At 45.5% G+C, this 22,855-nt stretch overlaps 1 protein-coding gene across 5 annotated transcripts in view; it reads right to left on the reverse strand.

The window, feature by feature from the left end:
• LOC147708010 (N-acetylglucosamine transporter UNC93A-like) overlaps positions 1-22,855 on the reverse strand; it is a 493,060-nt gene that overhangs the window by 323,564 nt on the left and 146,641 nt on the right. For all 5 annotated transcript variants that reach the window (XM_086926821.1, XM_086926825.1, XM_086926822.1 and 2 more), the window contains one exon: positions 18,954-19,132. In XM_086926821.1, coding sequence (XP_086782947.1) covers positions 18,954-19,043 — 90 coding nt within the window. In that variant the 5' untranslated portion in view covers positions 19,044-19,132. The remainder of the gene's footprint in view (positions 1-18,953; positions 19,133-22,855) is intronic.

The following is a 22,855-nucleotide window of genomic DNA, read 5'->3' on the forward strand; positions in this document are numbered from 1 at the left end:
AATTCTATGTCAGTCTCTTACTGCTTTATGGACTACGTATCAGTGACACCCCTGAGAGGCAGGAATTTTGATTACAACACATGCATCAGAGGCCGTCCAACTACAATTCCCAACTACATCGGGGTTTGTAGGCACACCTTCCGTTTAATTTATGTGGCGTGCAGACGCTGTCCCAGCAGCTGTTCATGTCAGTGGCTTCCACGTCGGACTGTAGAACGCCGGGAACTGCCCATGAAAGGTAGGAATTTCATTTGGAACGTAATAGGCGGAGATGGCGTTTTATAACGCTGTGTATGTTATCCTGACACACTCCATGTTTGTGTTTTGCTGGAAACAACACGAGCGTGATTTACTCAGACCCCCTTTTACACACGGTGCCTTCTGAAAAATCCAAGAGACTGCGATCCAGGTAAATCCACCACCTTGGTTCCAAACAATTGCTCGCTGACAGATAGATAGACTGGTCCAACAGAGGGTCTCATAGTAGCATTTATTTTGCTTTCACACAGGATCCTGTGATTTTTCATTTATTCAATTAAAGAACTGCCTTTGTTTCACCCGACCAGGGGCAATTGTGAGTATTCTCGCCCTGTGTGTAGCATGTGGCTTGTGAGAGAGGTGCTTGGGTGAACATTACGGTTAAATAATGGTGGCTAGTTTATTTTCCCACAGTGTCCCTCCTCGGATTGAGCTTTGAGACTACTCTTCAAAAAGGAGTTAAGAGGTAGCAGCATTCTGTAGGGGGTGTCTACTGATTCATAATTAAGAGATGGTTGTAAACAGACTTTTCTGTTTTTTCCACAGTCATGAGGTCCTGATGAGAACTCCCAACCCATTTGGAGTTCGAAACGCGTATGACCGCTAGTTTATACGCCATATGATCTCAAAATATTCACAATTTTTGTTTAAAATTACAAACATATAAAAAATATTGTTTATGGTGTGATGAATGTTTTATGTAAATGGTCAACAACTTTTTCACGAGTATGAAAGTGCCTGCGTGAATGTGGAATGCTTGGATTGATTGGGAAATAATGTATGCTTTGTAATGTTTTTGAATTATATTTATGATTCATTGTATATAATGTTTCTGATCGCAGGGATGTAAAGATATGTAAAAATTGTATAAAATAATTGACATATGCATTCAAAGTGAATAAAACAAAATGATGATTTAATCCGAATGAACAATTAGTCTTAGAACCCACTTTGGTTTGATTCCATTGTGCTGTGGCAAATACTAGGTAACAAGGAGAACAGTATTGACAATTGTTTTGTTTATTATCTGTTCAGCCAGAGGCAATACGTCATCGGCTGAAAGTGGAAGCAGAACTGGTGAAATTGGGAGAGGCAGACATCATTGAATGGGTGGATGGTCCGACTCCCTGGGTAGCTCCTATTGTTGTTGCTCGTAAGCCTAAACAACCTGGTGAGGTCCGTATATGCGTGGATATGCGTTTGCCTAACTTGGCGATCGAACGTGAACGGCACCACACCCCTACTGTACTGTGGATGATATCATGGTGGAGGTGAGTGGGTCCCTGTGGTTTTCCAAGATGGACCTTCGTGCTGGTTACCACCAGTTGATGCTTGACCCTGCTTCCCGTGCGATAACCACGTTCTCTACACATGTGGGTTTACGGTGATATAAACGCTTGAGTTTTGGTATTTCCAGTGCTGCAGAGATTTTCCAGGATACGATCCGCAGGGTTTTGTCTGGACTGGATGGTGTAATTAATGTCAGTGATGACATTTTGGTACATGCTCCTACTTTGGAGGAGCATTTCAGCCGTCTTAAGAGTGTGTTTTAGAGGCTGATGGATCATGGACTTACACTACACAAGGAGAAGTGTGAATTCTTAAAAACTGACATCTCATTTTTTGGATATCATTTTTCACACGATGGTGTGTACCCTGATCCCCTGAAGGTGTGTGACATCCAGACCACTCCTGCTCCTGTTAATGTGTGCGGAGCTTCATGGGAATGGTCAATTATTGTGGCTGTTTTATCCGTAATCTGTCGGATTTAACAGCTCCGTTGCGAAAACTCACCAAATCTAACGTTGCCTGGGACTGGGGTCCAGTGCAGGAGTCTGCTTTTCAAGTCACCAAATAGGCCCTCTCCGCTGATACCACTCTGGTGTATTTTAATCCGTTGCTGGACTCTGAACTATCTGTAGATGCAAGTCCCGGTGGACTGGGGGCTGTACTTTCTCAGCGGCAGAGCAATGGTGAACTGGCTCCGGTGGCGTATGCTAGCCGTGCATTGACAGCAACTGAACAACGATATTCTCATATCGAGAAGGAGGCTATTACTATACATTGGGGATGTCGTCATTTTCATTTGTATTTGTATGGTCAGCCTTTTGTTGTGCACACTGACCATAAACCACTTATTCCCCTGTTTATGGGATCATCCTCTAAGCCTCCTCCTCGTATTGAGAAATTGATCCTCCAGTTGCAGGATTACTGTTTTACGGTGGTGTTTCATCCTGGAGTTTTGAATCCTGCTGATTATCTTTCCCAGCATTACCGTCCTGCTACTATTGCTGAGGAAACTGATGCTGAGGACACTGAAGAGTATGTGCGTCTGGTGGTGGAGCGTTCCAGGCTTCTCCCTATTTCTATGAAGGAGATTGTGGAATCCGCGAACCAGGATGGCTGTCTTCAGCTTTGTCTTTCTGCTGTGGGTACTGGGAAGTGGAACGGTCTCATGGATTCTGCCAAATATCGTACTGAGGGTGCTAGATCCACCTTGGCATCTCTCTTTAATGTACTGGATGAACTTGCACGCTTCCCGGAGGGGTGTTTGATGAGAGGTCCACGGTTGGTGATCATAGCCTGTCTTCAACAGAGAGTGGTGGATTTGGCTCATTTGGTTCACCAAGGGTTTGTGAAGACTAAATCTTGGTTGAGATCTAAAGTATGGTTTCCCGGATTGGACACTCTAGTGGAGAGTACCATGTTGGGTTGTGCACTGTGTCAAGCTGCAGGGGGTGGGGATGCTCCAGGTCCCATCCTTACAGAAGACATCCCCTTGTTTTCTTAGCAGAGGGCAAGTGCTGACTTTGGATGTTTACAGGATGGGCTACATATGTTGGTAGTGATTGATGATTTTTCTAAATATCCTAAAGTTGAGCTTATGGATACTACAACGGCTTGTCGCACAATCCCCCTGTTTGATAAGATCAAGGCGACACATGGTTTGATTTCTGAACTACGTACTGATAATGATCCTCCTTTCTCCAGCCATGAGTTTGCGTCCTATTTGCAGTCCAGGGGTATTTGCCATCGCAGAGTTACTCCTTTATGGCCGCAGGCCAATGGAGAGGCTGAGCGCTTTATGCACACTCTTAACAAAGCTATTAGGATTGCTGTCACCGACTCCTCATTCGACTACAAAAGTCAGCCCAATGTCTTTGTGCATGAATCGTCCTATGGGTGACTTTGTTCCTCAGATGGGGGCGGTTTCTGCAAAGTATGCTGTTGTGGCTGGGGAACTGCAGAACCGAAAGAAGCAAAATGATAGAGTGGCATTCAAGCGTGGGGCTAGGCCCAGGACTTTTGATGTGGGCGATGCTGTACTAGTGAAGAATCGGCACCGTAGAGGAAAGTTTAGTCTACCCTTTGAGTCTGAGCCATGAATTGTGCAGTCCGTTCATGGGACAAAAGTCACTGCTGTGAGGGAGGGGTTAAGTGTCTCCCGGAACATGTCTTTCTTTAAATCTTACCGGGCTCCTATTGATGTTCAGGAATATGGACTTATGATGCCATCTGATGTTGAATCTGTAGATTCTGTTGACGAATTCATGGATGGAGGTCCGTTGCCTCTTTCTGTTCCACTGACGGAACATGCGGTGCCTGGACAGTATGGCATGTCTCCATCTGCCATACCTGCCATACCTTCAGGAGTGGTTTCTGAGCCTGTTCTTTTGTTTCCATCTGGCGAATGTCGATCACCCGAGTCTGACTCCAAGCAGAGGGGTGTGGGGAGATACCAACTGCGGCCATGTCCTGCTAGATCCACCCATCTAAAGAACTATGTAACATATTGAAGTGGATTTATGGTTTTGTTCTTTTCATTTTCTTTGGTTTTTTGGAGAAGTGTGATTTGGTTTGCCTTACCGCCATTTCCAACACCCGAAGTGGTAGTGGTGTAACACATGTGGGTAATATCTAGTGGGAGTGCTAATTGGTTTATTGGGGGTGGGGTTTTACATTGAATAAAAAGATCCTGGTGTGTCCAGGAAATTGAACAGTCTTACCTGTGTGCGGTGTCTCATTCGACATAACAAACAGCAATAGCCTCTATGTTCGTGTGATAATCACTACCCTCGAGTGCGAATCTTTTTTACTTTATGTACTGAAATGTATGCCTGACAATCTTTCTCTCTAATATAGGTTAAATTTGTACTCAATTCAAAATGTACTGTATTGTTCTTGGGGTGAAGTGCTCTGCTTAAACCGCACAGCCTCTTCTAGTAGGGCCTTCACCTGGTCCTTCCTATGCTACCTTTTTTGTATTGTAATTTTACAGTCTCCCCAAGGCAACGCTAATTGTCCTCTCTGTACAGCGCTCTGATACCCGGTCTGGGTCTAGTTTGCGCTTTATAAAACCTTTCAAATAAATAAAGAAATAAAATACATGACACCTTTCATTTGGTTAGTGTTCAACAGCACGAACAGCTAAGAAAAGTAGATTAACTTTGATTTACAACATCATATCATATGTACACCTAATCCTATCAACCTCAAAGTAAGGGTGTTCCACATACAAGCTGCATCTCACAGTCGCTTAGACAAGGAGAAAGAGCCTACCACAAAATATGCATCTTTTTTTGGTGGCAGCAGTTGAATGTCATTAGGTAGGCATAGTTAGGACCATGTTTCCATAGGAAAAACGTTTTTTTGACTTACCTACATCTTTGGCGTCTTTGGTGAATCTTCACAATTTTTTGTTTGTTTTTAAAGTGCCTCAGTGAATTTTGTTGTGCATGGAAAATTTCAGGGTTATCCGCCAAGGTGGGGCCCAAGAAAATGAGGGTCACAAAAGTGTGTTTCTCATGTTGATTCTCATAGGAGCGTTAGACATGACTACAGCCCAAATTCCGTGATGGAATTACACCAAATTTGGCAGGAAGGTAGATTTTGGTTCACAGATCACGCTTTCAGTTATCTGGTGCAAATCTGTTAAGTAGTTGCAGAGAAATTTAAGGATATCCAAATTGTTTATCTGCGATCATGGCTAATTCACTATGATTTCATGATTAATCATGAATGCATGCTCCAACATGCCATGATTGGTTGGCCGCAACTTGAGCAGAAAGTTTTGACTGTAATTTTATCTCATCTGAGCAGTCCCCAGGGCTCAAACCAAATGGTAGAAAATGGCATAAGGGGTCATGTGCCCTGACCCCATGAGAGGAATATAGGGGTGTTTGAGGAATCCCTAATGAGCATAATAAGGTTTTTTTTCCCTCGCGACATTTGCTAATTCGCTGTGACCATTAGTGCGGCCCCACTGTGAAACGTTGCAACGAATTTGCGGATCTACGTCATGACGAATTCACGAATATCACAGATTTTTTTAAACAAATAAATATGTATATACACCCACCCTCAGTTTCACTTAGGCACTCACACACCCACTCAGAGATGGATGTGCCCAGTGACAGACCCACTCAGAGACTCACGCACCCACCTACAGACCCACTCAGAGACTCATGTACCCACTCACAGACCCAGTCAGACACTCACGCATCCACTCACAGACCCACTCAGGGATTCACATACCCACTCACAGACCCACTCAAAGACTGACCCGTCAACTCACAGATTCACTCAGAGACTCATGTACTCACTCACAGAACCACTCATATTCTCATGCACTCAGAGACTCATACAGACACTCATTCACTCACTCACATACCCATTGATATTCTGATGCAGTCACTCACAGATTCACCCAGACACTCATACACCCACTCAGAAACCTACTGAGAGACTCATGTGTCCACTCACAGACCCTGCCAGGAACTCAGACACCCACTCACAGGCTCACTCAGAGACTCACACCCCCAGTAGTCACACACCTACTCGGAGATGGAATCGCCAACTGAAAGAATCACTCAAACACTGATGCACCTACTTATAGACCCATTCATACACTCACACAGGCACATTCAGAAACATTGTGCACCCACTTATAGATTCAAACACCCAGTCACAGACCCAGTCAGAAAGTGATGCCTCCACTCACAGATCTACTTAGACACTCACTCAAAGCCCTACTCCTATTCTCATGCGCTCACTTATAGACCCATACAGACCCTCACACAGTCACTCAGAGACCCGTTGATGTTCAGACACACTCGCTCACAGACCCACTAAGACATTATGCAGCCACTCACAGATTCACTCAGAGGCTCATTCATCCACTGCAACACTCACTCAGACACTCATGCACCCACTCACAGACCAACTCAGAGATTCATACACCCACTCACAGACCCACTGAGAGACTGATGCATCCACTCACAGATTTACTCAGACACTCACACACTCATTCAGAGCCTCACCCATTTTCTCTTTTTTATTTTATTTATAAGGTGCGACAGCTACCCAAGAAGGGTTTCCCGTCGCTCACTGATACAGCCACTCATGCAGTCCATCACAGACCCACTGACATTCTGATGCAGTCACACACAGACCCACCCAAATATTCATAAACCCACTCAGAGACCCTATGAGAGACTCAGGCGTCCACTGACAGACCCTGTTGGAGACTGAGACACCCACTCACAGACCTACTCAGACACTGATGAACCCACTCACAGACCCAGTCAGACACTCATGCACCCACTAACAGACTGACTCAGAGGTTCAGACACCCACTCACAGACCCGCTGAGAGACTGATGCATCCACTCACAGATCTATTCAGACACTCATGCACTCATTCAGAACCTCACTCATATTCTCATGTACTAACCCATACAGATTCTCAAGCAGTCACTCACAGACCCATTGATATTCTGACTCAGTCACACACAGACCCACCCAGACACTTATACACTCATTCAGATACCCACTGAGAGACTAATACATTCACTGACAGACCCTGCCAGAGACTGAGATACCCACTCACAGACCTACTCAGACACTGATGCACCCACACACAGCCCCACTCAGAGGATCATGCACCCAGTTACACACCTACTCAGAGACAGACATGCCTATTGGCACACCCACTCAGACATTGGTGAACCGACTCACAGACCCAGTCATACACTCACACACCCACTCACAGACCCACTCAAACATATGCACCCACTTAAAGACTCACTCAGAGACTCACACACCCACTCACAGACCCACTCAGCTTCATGTCCCCACTCACAGATCCACTGAGAGACTCATGCACCCACTCACAGACCTACTCAGACATTCACACTCCCACTCACAGACCCACTCAGATACTCTCACACCCACTCACAAACCTACTGAAACACTCATGCACTCGCTCACACACTCACTGTCAATGGTGAGCGGTTACTGTTAGGAAATAAAATGCAAAAAACCTTAGAAATTTTACAGGGATGTTATAGTAAGGAAACACCAATAAAGCACCTTAGAAATTCACCTAAAAAAGGTTACAGTGCGATTATAGTTGGGAAAAATAATTTAAAAAAACTTGGACATTCACTGAAAAAAACACAAAGGTTACAGGGACGTTATAGTTCGGCTCAGATTTCACTCATACAAAACCAGTGATATTCAGCAATTATAGTTACCTGGTGTTGGACTTGGCCCTTCTGGCAGGTTCACCCCTAATCTTTTTGCTTTTAATGTATGATCTGTGTTGATGATTTTTGGTATCTGCGCACTTTTTCCCTGTGTCCCAGAGTAAAGTGCGTGCGTGTAGTAAGGCTGGTCTGCCCTCCCATAGGAATGCATGGGGAATGTCTGTGTCCCTGGTAGTTCCTGATGCGTGGGGAGTGCAGGCTCGAGTTTGGTATGTGCGGACTCGTGTGATTGAATGCTTCGCAATGATGTATGTGGCATGATTGTGTCTTGTATGGAAGTGCCACTTCTAGACATTGGTGTGTGTGTGCAGTGAGGGTGCTGGAGTGTGATTGGTTGGGGCTGGCTGGCAATCCTGGCTCCAGGAAGTCTGGATGGGTTTGCCCAGTGGTGAGTGGAGAGATTAGCAGGAGTGATGTGAGGTAGGGCTGCACCTGGTTCCTGAATAGGGCTGGGCTTTCCCCACACAATGCTGGCTCCGCCCCCTGTGGTGCGTCTATCGACCCTAGCCTCCCTAATGAATAGAGTGAGGGGCTGAGCACATCAAGGGTGCTCCAGAACCAGCTGCAACTGGTTTCTGCCCCACCCTGCACCATGAGACAAAGGATTTTACAGTATAAGAAGGGGCTGTGTCCCCTTACATGTGGTTCTTTTCTAGGATCCTACCAGAGGGGGCTGCTGCTGTTGCTGGGGCTAGGGGGACCACCACTTGGATTGCCTCTCTGCCTGGAGGCCCAGTGAGCTGGCTCTGGGCCCAGCCTTGCCCCCCCTGCCTGCCTCCAGAACCTTTCTGGAGCGTTACTTTTGGCCCATAGCGCTGTGAGCGCTTTATCCTTGCCCCTGGCGCCTGGGAGCACGTTGTTCCGCTGCTAGCGCTTAAGAGAGCTTTATTTCACTTATACCGCTGGGAGCGCTGTAATTGTCCACTCAGCGCTTGATAACGCTGTTATGCCCTTTCGCGGCTGCCCACGCCGCATATTCACTTTTATTATTGATTTAATCGAGGGAGCCCACCCCTCTTCAGCCCCGCATCACCACTGCAGCCCCAGGGCAGAGGAGATGCCAAAGGAGCAGCCGCTGACGTCACCCTGGAGCCGTGCTGCCGTTGGTTGAGGCTGCGGGAGGCTCGCCGGGCGACCTGCATGGTGATTGGCTGAGGGGAGGCCGGAGAAGCAGGAAGCAGCCTGCCGTGTCCTGCCGAGGCTCCCGAGTGAGAGGAGAGCCCCTGACCTCTGCCAGCAGCCGGTGAGAAGGCCCGTCAAAGGGAGCCCCGCAGTCAGAGCCCGCCCGGGAAGCAGAGAAGCCGGTGAGTGGGGCCCTGGTTTGCGAGTGAAGGGAGGAGGGCGTCGGGGCACATTGCCGGTGCCCGCCCCTCCCCTCCAGTGTGCGAGCCTGGCCTGAGAGAGGCCCAGTGGTGTTTAGAGCCCTGAGAGGGCTCCGGAGGCATCACTTGTTCTAGAGTTCAAGAAGGACTCCAACGACGCCGCAGTTATATGTAAAGCCTAGATAGGCTCTGAGGGGCATTTGCGATACCGAGTCCCCCGAGGAAGTACTCCGACGTGCCGGGCACAGTTGTTGTAGAGCCCCAGAGAGGCTCTGAGGTGCCATTCCATTTTTGAGCCCACGAGGCTCCACGCCCGCAGTTGTTTTACGAGCCCAGAGAGGCTCGAGTGCCAGTTCTTTGTTCTAGAGCCCAGAGAGGCTCATCGCCCATATTTGTTTGGGCCCAGAGTGGCTCAGAGGGCCATTCTGTGACTGAGAGCTCAGCGAGGCTCTTGGGGGACACTAGTTAGTCGGTCAGAGCCCCGAGGCTTCCACGCTGTGTTTGGCCCCCTCACCATTGTGTTCTTGAGCCCACGAGGCTCCAACGTTGGCCCATCATTGCTTTACAGCTGCCCAGCACTTAGTGGGCAGTTGCCACATTTAGGTGTGTTCTTGGCTGCCTGCGCAGCCTGCCCTGACATTTTGGACTAAGGGCATTTCAGCCCTTGCGAGGCCAGTTGGCCTGGGGACAGTTTTAGTGTTGTGCCATGTGCACCTTGCGCATTTATGGTTAATCTGCTAATATGATTCTTGCGCATTTATGATTTAGTTGCTAATGTGACTTCCTGCGCAATTGTTATTACCTTTGCTAAATGTGACCTGCTTAGGTGATTGTTTTATACTTCTTTCCCTTTGCTAAATGTGACCTGCTTAGGTGATTGTTTTATGCTTCTTTACCTTTGCTAAATGTGACCTGCTTAGGTGATTGTTTTATGCTTCTTTCCCTTTGCTAAATGTGACCTGCTTAGGTGATTGTTTTATGTTTCTTTCTCTTTGCTAAATGTGACCTGCTTAGGTGATTGTTTTGCCTTCTATATGTCCTGATAATAAGGTCCTAGTTCCCTGCGTGATTTTTCTACGGTGGTTAGGGTTGCGTAGGAGGTATTTACCCTTTACCAGTGATTACTGGTTGTGTGCTACATTTACTATTTTGGTGCTACAGTCATTATAAGTTCTATGTTCTAAGTGTTATACCTACAAGTGTTATACCTACAAAGTGCTAATTACAACAACTGCTAATTCTAAAAAGTACATACCCCTGACGGTGGTCCATGTGGCCCTGTCCTGTACATAATCCCCTGCAAATTCTGCCCGTGCCTGTTTGCACATTGTAAAGTGTGTGTTTTATCCAATGTGTTTTGTTATAATACAAAGGCTATTTTTTGATATAACCTTGTGTGGAGTTTCCTTTGTGGTGGGCCTTGGGAGTTGTTGCTGGGTGTGCGCGCAAACGCTTTACACATCGCCTCCGAGATTAGCCTTGCTGCTCGCGTCACGTTACCTAGAGGGTGAGCAGGGGTTATCTTGGTGTGTAACTCCCTTGCCCTGACTTGGGAATGGTGATCTCTGACTGACCTTGGTGCAAGCCTTGGCCAGCCGGGGATCCTGTTTCTAACACCTGAGCTTCCACAATGCCCTGCTTATGACCTCGCATATTACATCACTCATGACATGGTAAGTGGCATCACTGATATCACTGATGACATCATCCACAGAACCACTCAAATACCCACTCACATCCCCATAAAACCTCTCATAATCCCCTTCCCACTGCTACACACCACTCATATACCTATTCACAGACCCATACCAGCAGCCACACCACTCACATATGGTCTAACTCACCCATACAGCCACTCATTCACCCACTCACTCACCAATAGAGTCACTCACACATTCAGTAATACAGATATACAGACACTTTCATACCCACTCATTCAACCTTACAGCCACTCACACACCCACTCAATCACCCATACAGCAATTCACAAAGCTACTCGCTCACCAATATAGCTACTCACAACACCACTCACTTACCCATACAGCCACTGACATAGCCTCCCCTCAACCATATACCCACTCACACACCCATAGAACCACTTACATACCCATGCACACATCCACTTGCACGCATGGGTATTACAGCCCTAAAGCCCTGAGTGCTTCACTCCGCCTCTCTCTATATTTTGCAGTGCGCGCTGCGGTCTCTCTGGAGTGTTCTCCTCTGTTCTTCTGTTACACCTAGTCTGCCTTGCGAAAGTGCACACTTTTTCCAGATCATTCTTCTCAGTGCATTTTTATGGAGAACCAAAAATACAAATAAAAAAAGTCAGTAATTTATATTTCCTAGATGTTGTTTTGCATTCTGAATGGTCTTCTGCCATTCGGAACGCTCTTCATTGCTGCATGTGGAGAAGCGGAAAGAATAGAATCCAACAATAAGGTTAAAACTATTTCAGAATAAGGAATGAGTGTGGATCGGTGCTGTGTTATGTTTGAATTGCCTCTGTTTATGGCTACATTGTTCTCTTTGCAAAGTGACTGCACAGAACAGTGTTCGAGTTAAAAAGACAAAAGAAAGAATTACTTGAGGTTTCCTTGCAAATTACCTCAGAAAACCCACTCTAGGGAATTTATGGAAATAGAAAAAATTATTCACGCCACCCGCGATTTCACTTTAAAAAACATTGTAATCTAAAGCGCAGGTGCCGTCATTGCTTCAAAAGTAAAGTATTAAAATGTTCAAAGCTAAAGGGGGGGTGCCGCCACTGTAAACAGAAGTAAGGAAGTAGAAAAAAAATGGCAGCTGCACACTTGTTTACTTTTTATACAATTGCGGCATCCGCGTTTTATCTTTGAACATCTTAAGCTAAAGCACGGGTGCCGCGATTGCTACAAAAGTAAACAATTTTTTACTTTTAAAGCAATTGTGGCACCCTGCGCTTTAGCTTACGATGTTGAAAGCAAAAGCAATGGATGCTGCCATTGTAAAAAAAATGGAATAAAAAGAAACAAGCATGAAGCAATGCAATAAACAACTAGGCCCCAGAGAGCAGCGTGCAGAAAGCTGTCAAAAAAAGAAAATAAACAAGGAGCGATGGGCAGGTAGCCCTGCGGGGAGGTGGGTGGCGGTGCGGCGGGGACAGCGGTGGGGAGGACGACACAGACATGGATCACGCACTGCCACAAGCATGAAGCAATGCAATACACACAAAAAAGAGTTCCCCAAATAACAGTTACGCTGCCTAAACCAATTACACGGCAGCAGAGAAGAATGACACTGCCCTGAACACATAGTAAGCAGCAGGCAGGAGCTACCTAAATTTACTGAATACTGCAGGTCTCGTGACAGAGCATGTGCTGACTAGGCTCGACCTAAAAAGGTACATGTGTTGAAGCGTCTTCTAGGGACCAAGTCTTTAGTTACAGTGAAATGTAATCAAATTGTGATGTACTCTAGGGACTGATAGTATTATTGCATTTTTATTGTTGGAAAGCCTATAAAACATACAAAGTCACGTGTGTTGTCCATTTAAATACGTTATTGAGACAATAACATTAACAATGGTTATTTCTCACAGTGTTTCAATTCAATTAAATTCGTTTTTTTTGGTATAAATTAATTAAAATCATCACAATAATACAAGATAATAAAACCGTTTTTGAAAAAATGCTTAAAAGTTACTTTTCTGATTCATCAATTTCTAATACGTTTACTTTGTTCTTTCAATGATGTAAAATATACTAAAAACCATTTAACAACTCAGGTGTGGTTATTTCATTATTCTTCAATAGTCATAGTCTCTCGACTACGTTATTGTAAAGTGTCATTGTGCGTAAAAGTAGCAAGTTGGATGTTTGTTTCTGTTTATACAAGGTTATTGTAATGTGTCATTGTACATGGAAGTAGTAAGTTGGATTTTTGTTTCTGTTTATTCTAGGTACCAGAGTCCCAGGTTTTTAAAGAATCCAATAGCTATCTTCTGTCCTCAGACATCTGGTTGTTTTATTGCTCTACTAATGTAAATGTAAATGTAAATGTTTTGTATTTGTATTTGTATAGCGCACAGCTACCCGGACCGGGTCTCCCGGCGCTTGTCCTCATACCGCTAAGGAACCCTTCCTGGCTTTTCCCTGTGAAATGTCCACTCCTGGGCATACCCAAGGTGAAGCCAGGCATCCCAGCGCTGTTGGGGCCGTTGTGGAGATTAAGCAAGCTATTGCCCAGAGTTGCAGCGTGGGACCCATAATTAGAATAGGCACCGAGGCGAGAAATCAGGACCAAGGAATTTAGAGCTCAAGACCCCGCCAAGACCAGCTGAGGCGGGAATTGAACCCTGGTCCCGGGCCAGATCTCTGCATCAGGGTCTGCCGCTCTAACCATTGAGCCACACTTCTCCACAGCAGCTAGCAGCTGTCTCATTCTGGCTTGGTGTCCTTGATGCCCCGTTTAAGTAATTAGTCATGCAATTGCAAAAATGTCAAACATTTACAATTTAACTGAGGCTCCATAGGGTCAATGCTCTAAATGATTGCCGTTAGACAGGAATAAAAATAATAATCCACATTTGTAAAGCGCACAATCACCCGTAGGGGTCTCTAGGCGCTGGGGGCCGTCTGGAAGATTAAGCAAGCTATTGCCCAGAGTCACATGGTGCTGGGCTAATCTGCCAACGGTGCCAGTGATCAAACGGTGATCCCCAGATTGCGGAGTCAGTCCCCCTAGCCACGGCCCCACACCTCTTCGAACCCCCCTCTTGTGGAAGATGCATTTAAGAAGTGAGAGGGGTGCTTTCCTTAACGCGGGACATACGCAGACCAAATGCAAACAATCCTCCTTTAAGGTGCCACATGGCCTGCACTTTTTTAGGTCCTTTGAATCTCCAAGATGGTTTACCCGCTAAAGACTGCAGTACTCCAAGACAAATAGCCAGTAACTTTTTCTTTAGGTACACAGGATAAGTTAAAGTAAGATATGCTGCTGGTTGTAAGGCAACCTATGTTTGCATTGTCATCCAGGCATGTGACTGCAGCAAAAAATATTCTTGCCATCCATAAGTAAATTCGTTTTTGCTGCTTTGTTGATCACACAGCAAAAAGTTTGGTGTGACAGATTTAGATCACATAAGTCAACAGTGTTTGTTTTTTCCATTGACGACAATAACTGACTGCCATAGAGCGCTGACTAGAGGGCTAAACCGATTGTTTCGTATGTTATGCCATGATTTAATTGCATGGTATCTTCTTGCTGTATGCTGTTGTATCATTCCACATTCCAGGCGGATTTGAGTAGGTGAAGCATTGCAAGAAAGTCCAAAGACACATTAAAAGTATATGTTTGCAGTTTATCCAAGATTTTAGTATCTTTACCATGCATTATCATGCTTGCATAAGCTAGCGTGGGAAGCAGTTTTGCATTAATGATTACTAGCAATGGCTGGAAAGAGGGTCCTTCCAGTTTTTTCACAAGTGTACAGAAGGCATGTATTAAGGCATTATCTTTTTGACCATGTACTGCTTGTGTGTTTGAAAATTGAAATTGTTGCCAAAATAAGAACCTAAATATTTGTAGTTATTAACTTCTTCTATGCTAGCATTTCCTAGTTTAATTTTCAGTGGAGCACTTGATCTGTTCCCTAATAACATAGTTTTTGTCTTTGTTATCTTTATTTTCAATTTGTTGGTTTTTGTAAATTCAGCCTCTTCCTCAATTAATCTTTGAAATCCCACTCTTGTGTGGCTCAGCAATACAATATCCTTTGCGTATGAAAGATGTGATATGGTCAGTAGTCCTAATCTCGGAGCGTGGGATTTTGCCTAGTCGAGCTGGGGGGATAGATGGGCCATAAAATGCCCCATCATCCTAATTTCACCCACAGAAGGGTTCAGTCTACTTGATCGAAAGCTGTTTTAAGGTCGATAAAGCAGAGTTGCAGTGTGTTCTTTAGACGCTTGCCCTTCGCCGCAATTGTTGGCACAGTAAGCTTGTTGATGGTGGTTCCATACCCTTCTCAGGAGCCTGTCTGTGGTGGTGGAATGAGGTTATTGGAGTTAGACCAATTGATTAAACCTTCCAGTATTAGAGAAGCATAATATTTAACTGCTGAGTCGATGCTCGCTATTAACCTATAGTTCTCTTGTTCGACCACCCCCCCTTGAAGATTGGGTTTATTATCGACCCCCTCCAGTTGTCTGGGACTCTGCCCCTGTGTTCCACCTCTTTGAACAATACAGTTATCGGGTTGGTCCAATATGTTGGCTCTTGCTCGTATATTGTTTGCGGAATACCGTTGGGGCCTGGAGCACCATCACTTCTGCCAGTCTTTGATGACTTTTTCCACTCTTAGCGGTGTACATTGTGCGTATTCTGAAAGGATTGAGCTGTCAAAGAAGGGTGATATTGCAGAGTTATTTATACTGTCTGACTCAATTACTTTTGTTAGTTTTGTAGACTAAACGCTCTCTTTACTGGCAAAGATCTTTGCCAAGTAAGCTGTCCAGTCTTTCTCTGTGACATTTGAAGCATTTGTTGCTCTCCAATACCATTTATTATTGTCCAAAAGGCTTTGGTATTTGATCGCTTGCAGTTGTACCGGAGCTTAGTCCAGAAATGTTCTGCCATTCCTCTCCTCTCTTGCTAGAGATGTTTCTTGATTTCCTTTTTCAGTTTTTTTGTTTTTCCTATACAACCGTTTGTGTTCTGGGTTTTCTGGCCTTCCTATTCTCCCTTCTCAGCTCCTTTCTTAGTTCTCCAGTTTTCCATGTCATTGGACATTTTGGTGTTTTGCACTCTCTTGAAGCTATACTTGGAGCAGAATTTAACAACCATATTGTTATCTCTGTCCAGGCTTTTATTGCATTGGGGGATGACGCAAGAATGGCCTCCATAACTGATTTTACTTTGTCTGCTAGATTTGGGAGTGAGGGATGTGATCAGGTCAATTTGTTAGATGTATTGCTTCGCTTCCCCCACTAACTGCAGGTGCTAAATGGTGTCTGTCAGGGTTTAAATTGATTTACTGGATTGAGTGGTCACTGTCTGTTGAAAATTTGATTTCAAACATTCTTAGTTGTTGTAGTAATGTTAAAGAGAGAATGGTATAGTCAATTATTGATCCGGAAGGTGGTCCCTAGTATGTAAAGTTTGGAGGATTATCTTCCAATGTTCTCCTGTTGACTACTCTCAAGCTGAAGTTGTCTAGGACAGTGACCAAACTCATTGACTCGCCTCTGAGGATGGTTTGCTTGGAATTTTACTGACATTTGGCTACTAGCTGCTCATCATCATCTGGTGTATATATTAAATGTGTGTTGAAATCACCTGTTATCATTATGTTCCAAACCTGCATGTTATATCTTACTTCAGCTATTTCATGTGTTAGTTTTTTAATTGTTGCATATGTATCTTGGGCGTTTGGATGAGCATAATTGTTAAACAGAATTACCGAACTTGTCCAGTGGCCTTGGCTAAAATTTAGCTTGCTTATCTGTATGTTTGAGGTTGTCATTGACAGTTGCGCTGATTCAGTCTTTAGGGCATTTGATATATAGACAGATAGTCCCCCTTTTGGCCTTCTAAATCAATGCATTATTTGGTCATCCACCTGATGAAGCAAGTAACCGTTCAATTGGAGTGCCCAGACAACCAGGTCCCTTGCAAGGCGATGATGTCATATTTAGCCCAGGTCTCCAACAATGCACTGTCCATAAGTTTAAGTCTTGCACCAGCGATGTTCCAAGAAAGGATGCTAAGTGTATCTTCTTTTGGGGTGCTTACTGTTTGATTGATTGGTCATTGTGAATATGGGATTTTTAATGCTCACCCTAGCCAGTGCCATTGACTTTCTTCCATTGCTTTATCTTTAGGTTTAATGTCAGTACCCGCTGGACCTTGGGAATTCTGCAAAATCGAGTACACAGGGGTGTGAATGTTCTGCCTTTGGTCTGGGTTTGTCAGAGGTACTGGATATCACTGTAATAAGGGTTTCATATGTGATATGCCCCACAGATCAAATTGATCCTTTACACTATTAATTTAATTGACTATTTCCTCCAACATTCAAGATGTCAGGGTTAACTCTGAGTGACTGTCGTATTCGTTTGTCAGAAACCTGACTGATGGTAGATTTGTTGTTTTAATGACACAATATTGGTATCTCAGCTGACAGTCTCATGATGTTTCCTGTATTTAGTATATCCTGCCGACCTTTTGAATTGTATTGGGGAGTTAAAAGGATTTGCCAGGTATCACTGTCCGTAGCGGATTGGTGGGAATGGGGTTCTGTAAGTATATGCAATGTTTCCCTTATGTTATCCTGCGATTGCGTTCTGTTTTTCGTTCTCCCTATATTATTTGTACTAGCCCTTTTTCGGGTTGCTGCTGTTGGTCTGAGGACAGGTGGCATCATGTTTATATTTTATTAACAGTAATATGTGCATTTACACCTGATTTTTATTATTGATGATTGTATTACGTACAAAGGGATATCTTTTACACGTGGTTTGTTCAACCTGAACCTCTGACCAAGCCTATAGACTTAGCTTATATGTTTGCATGACCCATTTAGGGGGTCAAAGGTGATCATGTAATGTCAGCTATGGTATTTTCCATCTACCTATGTGTATATATGTAAATTACAGCGTAGTATTTAGCAGAGTATGTGTAATAACTGTACTTCTCCTTTTTCTAAAGAAAAAGTACTAATTGGACAGTCATTTATTGAGTATTATTATTATGTGTCAGTCAACAGTGATTAATAGCCTATATCACCTCCCCTGAGTAGGCCTTGGACTGCTCTGCCTCGCTACCCTAAGAGAGTCAGGCACTACAATGGGGTGCTTGATTCCCAGTAAGGACAGTTCTGGACCTATTCTTGTGCAGGCCACACAACTAACCCAATTTCCTACCAGGTGGCTATATGTACCAGGAACATCTGTACATATTTGATGTGTGTCCTTTTGTTGTGGTGGTCATTTGTGCTGCTGTGTGTTTTTGTGCTGCATTATTGCAATGTAGACCCAGCCACTTAGTTCTAGTGAGCAGCAATCATTTACAACTATGTGTAAGATTGTAAAAAAGCACTATTCCCACTTTTTCATGTACATATTCAAAACACCAGTCAGCCCAACAGTGTGTCAGACATGTATGGCCTGATTTACGGTTTGACAAATGGTACAATGCCCATAAGGGTGGTGGAGCACATTACCTCTGCCACCCTCACAGAATATCACCCACCAAATTTAGAGATGTCCACCGGTCCAGCAGTCAACTCTGTTATTATACAGTCCTGCCATCACAGCAGTCCTTTTCAATGTACAACTATTTTGGTGGAAGGCCACTGTCAGTTTTGATGGCCAGTCATCAAACCTTTCCAAAGCTTTTGTTTTTCAGAAACAAACCCTCAAAACAAAAACAAGTGACCCCCCCCCCCCCCCACACCCTCTGAGTTTTCTGCCATGGTGGGGCAATCATTTTTGTTTTTTTCTGTCCCTCATCGCCAGGTTTTTACTAGCAGTGACGGACAGAAAAACAGACAATACACTGCCCATCACAAATAGGGCAGGACATTGTAATGTCCTTCTGCGGACGGCCTTTACTCCATCGGGCTGTTTGACTAAGTGTTCCTTCGATGGAGACAAAGGGGGTCCAGCGAGTAAAAACTTAAAGTCTGCCAGTCTCTAAATGATGTGGGAGGATCTAGGGTTTTGCCGGACATGGTGCTGTCCCCCAAACTATAAATCCGTATCCGTCAAACTCTAAATCAGGCCCATATTTAAACTTAGCACTCTAAGTACTTGCTTTATGTAAAACAACCCCATGCCATTTACCTGCAAATTCTGAAGACCTCCATAGGCAGTGGCTATAAGCATAAACCCCAAAGCCATAACAACGATGTTCTTCAAGTGGCGGATGTCCATTATATGTAACAGCTTCAGTTAAATAGCTACACTTAAAGTTTCTTAGAGTTGTCCAGATTCATGACCACGGTCAGATAGAGATGCAGATACTGCAGAAAAAAGAGACAAAAACATTTTATTCTATGATTGTAGATTCACTGTGGAACTGTCTATGACAGTCTTCAGTTTTTTTTATATAACCCTATTAAACATTTTTTGATGAGTCACCTTAGCAGACAATCTGTGCTTAAAAAAATATGTCTACAATTATTCTGACTTGAGAAAGATACACTAAGAGCAATTTTGTCTCAGCAGAGGAGGAAAAAACAAACCATATTTCACTTTCTTTTCAATCTTCGTAGGAAGCTATAAAAAGTTCAAGTTCAAGTTCAAGAATTTATATAGCGCACTACTCACCCATAGGGTCTCAAGACGCTTGGGGAGGGGGATCATTATTTATCAAATATCCAGGTTTTAAGTTCTTTTCTGAAGGAGATGTGGTTCTGTGTAAGGCGGAGGTGAGTGGGAGAGAGTTCCAGGTCTTGGCTGCCAAGTAGGAGAAGGATCTACCTCCCATGGTGGATCTTTGGATACGCGGAACTGCGGCGAGGCCTTGACTGGAGGATCTTAGTTGGCGGGTGGGTGTGTAGAAGGCTAGACAAGTGTTGAGGCATTCGGGCCCTAGTTTGTAGAGGGCCTTGTGTGCGTGGGTGAGGAGACGGAATGTAATTCTTTTGTTGACGGGAAGCCAGTGGAGGTCTTTCAGGTGGCCGGTAATGTGATCTTGGCGAGGGATGTCCAAAATGAGTCTCGCTGATGCGTTTTGGATGCGTTGGAGTTTTTTCTGTAATTTGGCTGTCATTCCGGCGTAGAGGGTGTTTCCGTAGTCTAGTCGACTCGTAACCAGTGCGTGGGTGACGGTCTTTCTTGTCTCGGTGGGGATCCAGTGGAAGATTTTTTTGAGCATACGGAGTACGTTGAAACAGGAGGATGAGACGGCGTTGACTTGTTTGGTGATTGAGAGTGAGGAGTCTAGGATAAAGCCAAGGTTGCGTGCGTGGTCTGTGGGTATGGGTGCTGAGCCCAGATCCGAGGGCCACCATGAGTCGTCCCAGGCAGAGGGGGATGATCCTAGGATGAGCACTTTCGTTTTGTCTGAGTTAAGTTTTAGGCGGCTGTGTTTCATCCATACGGCTACTTCTTTCATGCCTTCGTGAAGATTGGTTTTGGCGGTCTTGGGGTCTTTGGTGAGGGAGAGGACCAGCTGGGTGTCGTCAGCGTAGGAGATGATGTTAAGATTGTGTTGACGCGCGATGGAGGTGAGTGGACTCATGTAAACGTTGAAGAGGGTGGGACTGAGTGATGATCCTTGTGGTACACCGCAGATGACTTTGGTGGCCTCTGATTTGAAAGGGGGAAGTCGGACTCTCTGAGTTCTTCCAGCTAGGAATGAGATGATCCAGTCCAAGGCTTTTCCTTTTATGCCGATGTTGCTGAGGCGTTGTATGAGGGTGCTGTGACAGACAGTGTCGAAGGCGGCGGAGAGGTCGAGTAGTATGAGGGCCACTGTTTCTCCGTTGTCCAGTAGTGTTCGGATGTCGTCTGTTGCTGCGATGAGGGCGGTCTCGGTGCTGTGTTTGGCTCGAAATCCGGACTGTGAGGGATCGAGGGAATTGTTGGATTCGAGGAAGGCGGCGAGTTGGCTATTAACGGCTTTCTCGATGACTTTGGCCGGGAATGGGAGGAGGGATATGGGGCAGTAGTTTTTAAGTTCAGAGGGGTCTGCTGTGGGTTTCTTCAGGAGGTCGCTGACTTCGGCATGTTTCCAGCTTTCTGGGAAGGTAGCAGAGTTGAAGGAGCAGTTGATGACATCACGGAGATGGGGTGCGATGATGGAGTCTGCTTTGTTGAAGATGTGGTGGGGACATGGGTCGGTTGGCGAGCCAGAGTGGATGGAATTCATGAGGCGGATGGTGTCTTTAGTGGTGATTGGGTTCCAGGCGCTGAGGTTGTTAAAGGGCGATTTAGGTTCAGAGGGGGGTGGAGAGGATTGTTCGTTGGAACTGTTTTCGAAGCTGTTATGTATGTCGGCGATTTTGTTGTAGAAGAAGGAGGATAACGAGTTGCAGAGGTCTTGGGAGAGAGTGATGTCGTTTGAGGCTGCGGTGGGGTTGGTGAATTCTTTGACGATGTTGAATAGTTCCTTGCTGTTATGTGCGTTGTTGTCGAGTCGATTCTTGAATGCTGATTTTTTGGTGGATCGAATCAGCTGGTGGTGTTTGCGGGTGGCTGTCTTGAAGGTGGTCATGTTGTCAGTGGTTGGGTTTTTTCTCCATGTTTTCTCGAGAGTGCAGCATAGCTTTTTGGATTTCTTAAGTTCATCGTTGAACCAGGGGGCCTTTTTGCTGTCTTGTTTATGTGAAGGTTTTTCAAGGGTGCTAATTCGTCAGCGCTGTGAGTGATCCATTGTTTGAATTTGATGGCAGCTTGGTTTGGGTCCGATGGGGGGGCGGGTGGGTTTTGGTTGAGCGATGTGAGGAGTTGGTCAGTGGTGATTTTGTTCCATTTTCTTCGGGGAATAGGTTGTGGGGGGTTGTGGGTCGAGGTGGTTTTGTAGCTGAAGTGAACGCAGCTGTGGTCCGTCCAATGGAGAGCTGTGGTGCGGTCGAAGGAGATGCGACCGCACCACGAAGGAGATGCGTTTGCTCGAGGTGAAGATTGGGTCGAGCGTGTGTCCGGCTACATGGGTGAAAAAGAGAAGTGTGCCTTGAAACTACATATAACTGTATTAGAACTTCAGAATGTAGAGAGCTCCAGTGCATTAGAACTTTGGAATGTTGAGTGACATGGTCTTGTAATAAAACCCCTGGGCGCATTTGAGCGTGGCAGAGAGCCGCGGAGAGCCGTGAGTCACCCCACAGCACGGCGGAGAGCCGCAATCTGCCCCACAGTGTGGCGGAGAGCTGCAACTTGCCCCATAGAACACTGGGCACGTCTGAGCACGGCAGAGAGCCGCGAGCTGACCCACAGCACGGCGGAGAGCCGTGAGCGGACCCACAGTGTGGCGGGAGTCACAAATCGCTTTCGAGTGCACTCTAGTGTGGCAGGACCCGCGAGCAGTCGAGCTGTCGAGCGAAACGATGAGTCCAGAGCTCCCAGATTGAAACGCCGACGTGACAAATCGACACAGTGGGACACACGGGAGGCAGAGGCTTGGCCTGAATCGACCATCGGGGACAGCTGTCTGTAAGGGAACCTGAGACACGAAGAACACACTAACTGACCCAGTGGTGAAAAAGAGCCCAAGCCAAGACCTTTCTGGAGCAATGAGATCCGGAAAAGAAAGAAAGTACACTGCACCCAAGCGAAGGAAGCCCAAGCAACCAGACGCAGCTGGGGTTCAGGGCCACGCCAAGCATACTCCAAAACCTCTGAAACTCAAGAGCCTAACCCTACGGGATTATTTTAGGAAGACCCCATCAAAAACAGCAGAACCAATACAATTATTAGAAAAGCACCCGCAAGCCTCGGAGGCAACTACCTCTACAACCTCTGACCACTTAGGGTTTGACCTTAAAGTACCACCGCAAAATTGGGTATAAAACACAATGACAGCAAAAGAACCGTCAGAGGTTTTTATTTTTGGGTCTACCTGCATCAACCAACACAGGGAAAACAACCAAACAGTTCCACTCAATCCGGAGAAGCCCTCCACCCTTCTGGCAGACGATAACGGGGTTGCCCCTCAACCGCAATCACAGCTGGAAGATAGCATGTGTTCAATAGAGGCCCCCCCTCTGCCGCTACACGTACACATTTCCCGATTAAGCCAC

The sequence above is a fragment of the Lissotriton vulgaris genome, chromosome 6, assembly GCF_964263255.1.
Source record: "Lissotriton vulgaris chromosome 6, aLisVul1.2, whole genome shotgun sequence".
In the NCBI taxonomy this organism is placed as follows: domain Eukaryota; kingdom Metazoa; phylum Chordata; class Amphibia; order Caudata; family Salamandridae; genus Lissotriton; species Lissotriton vulgaris.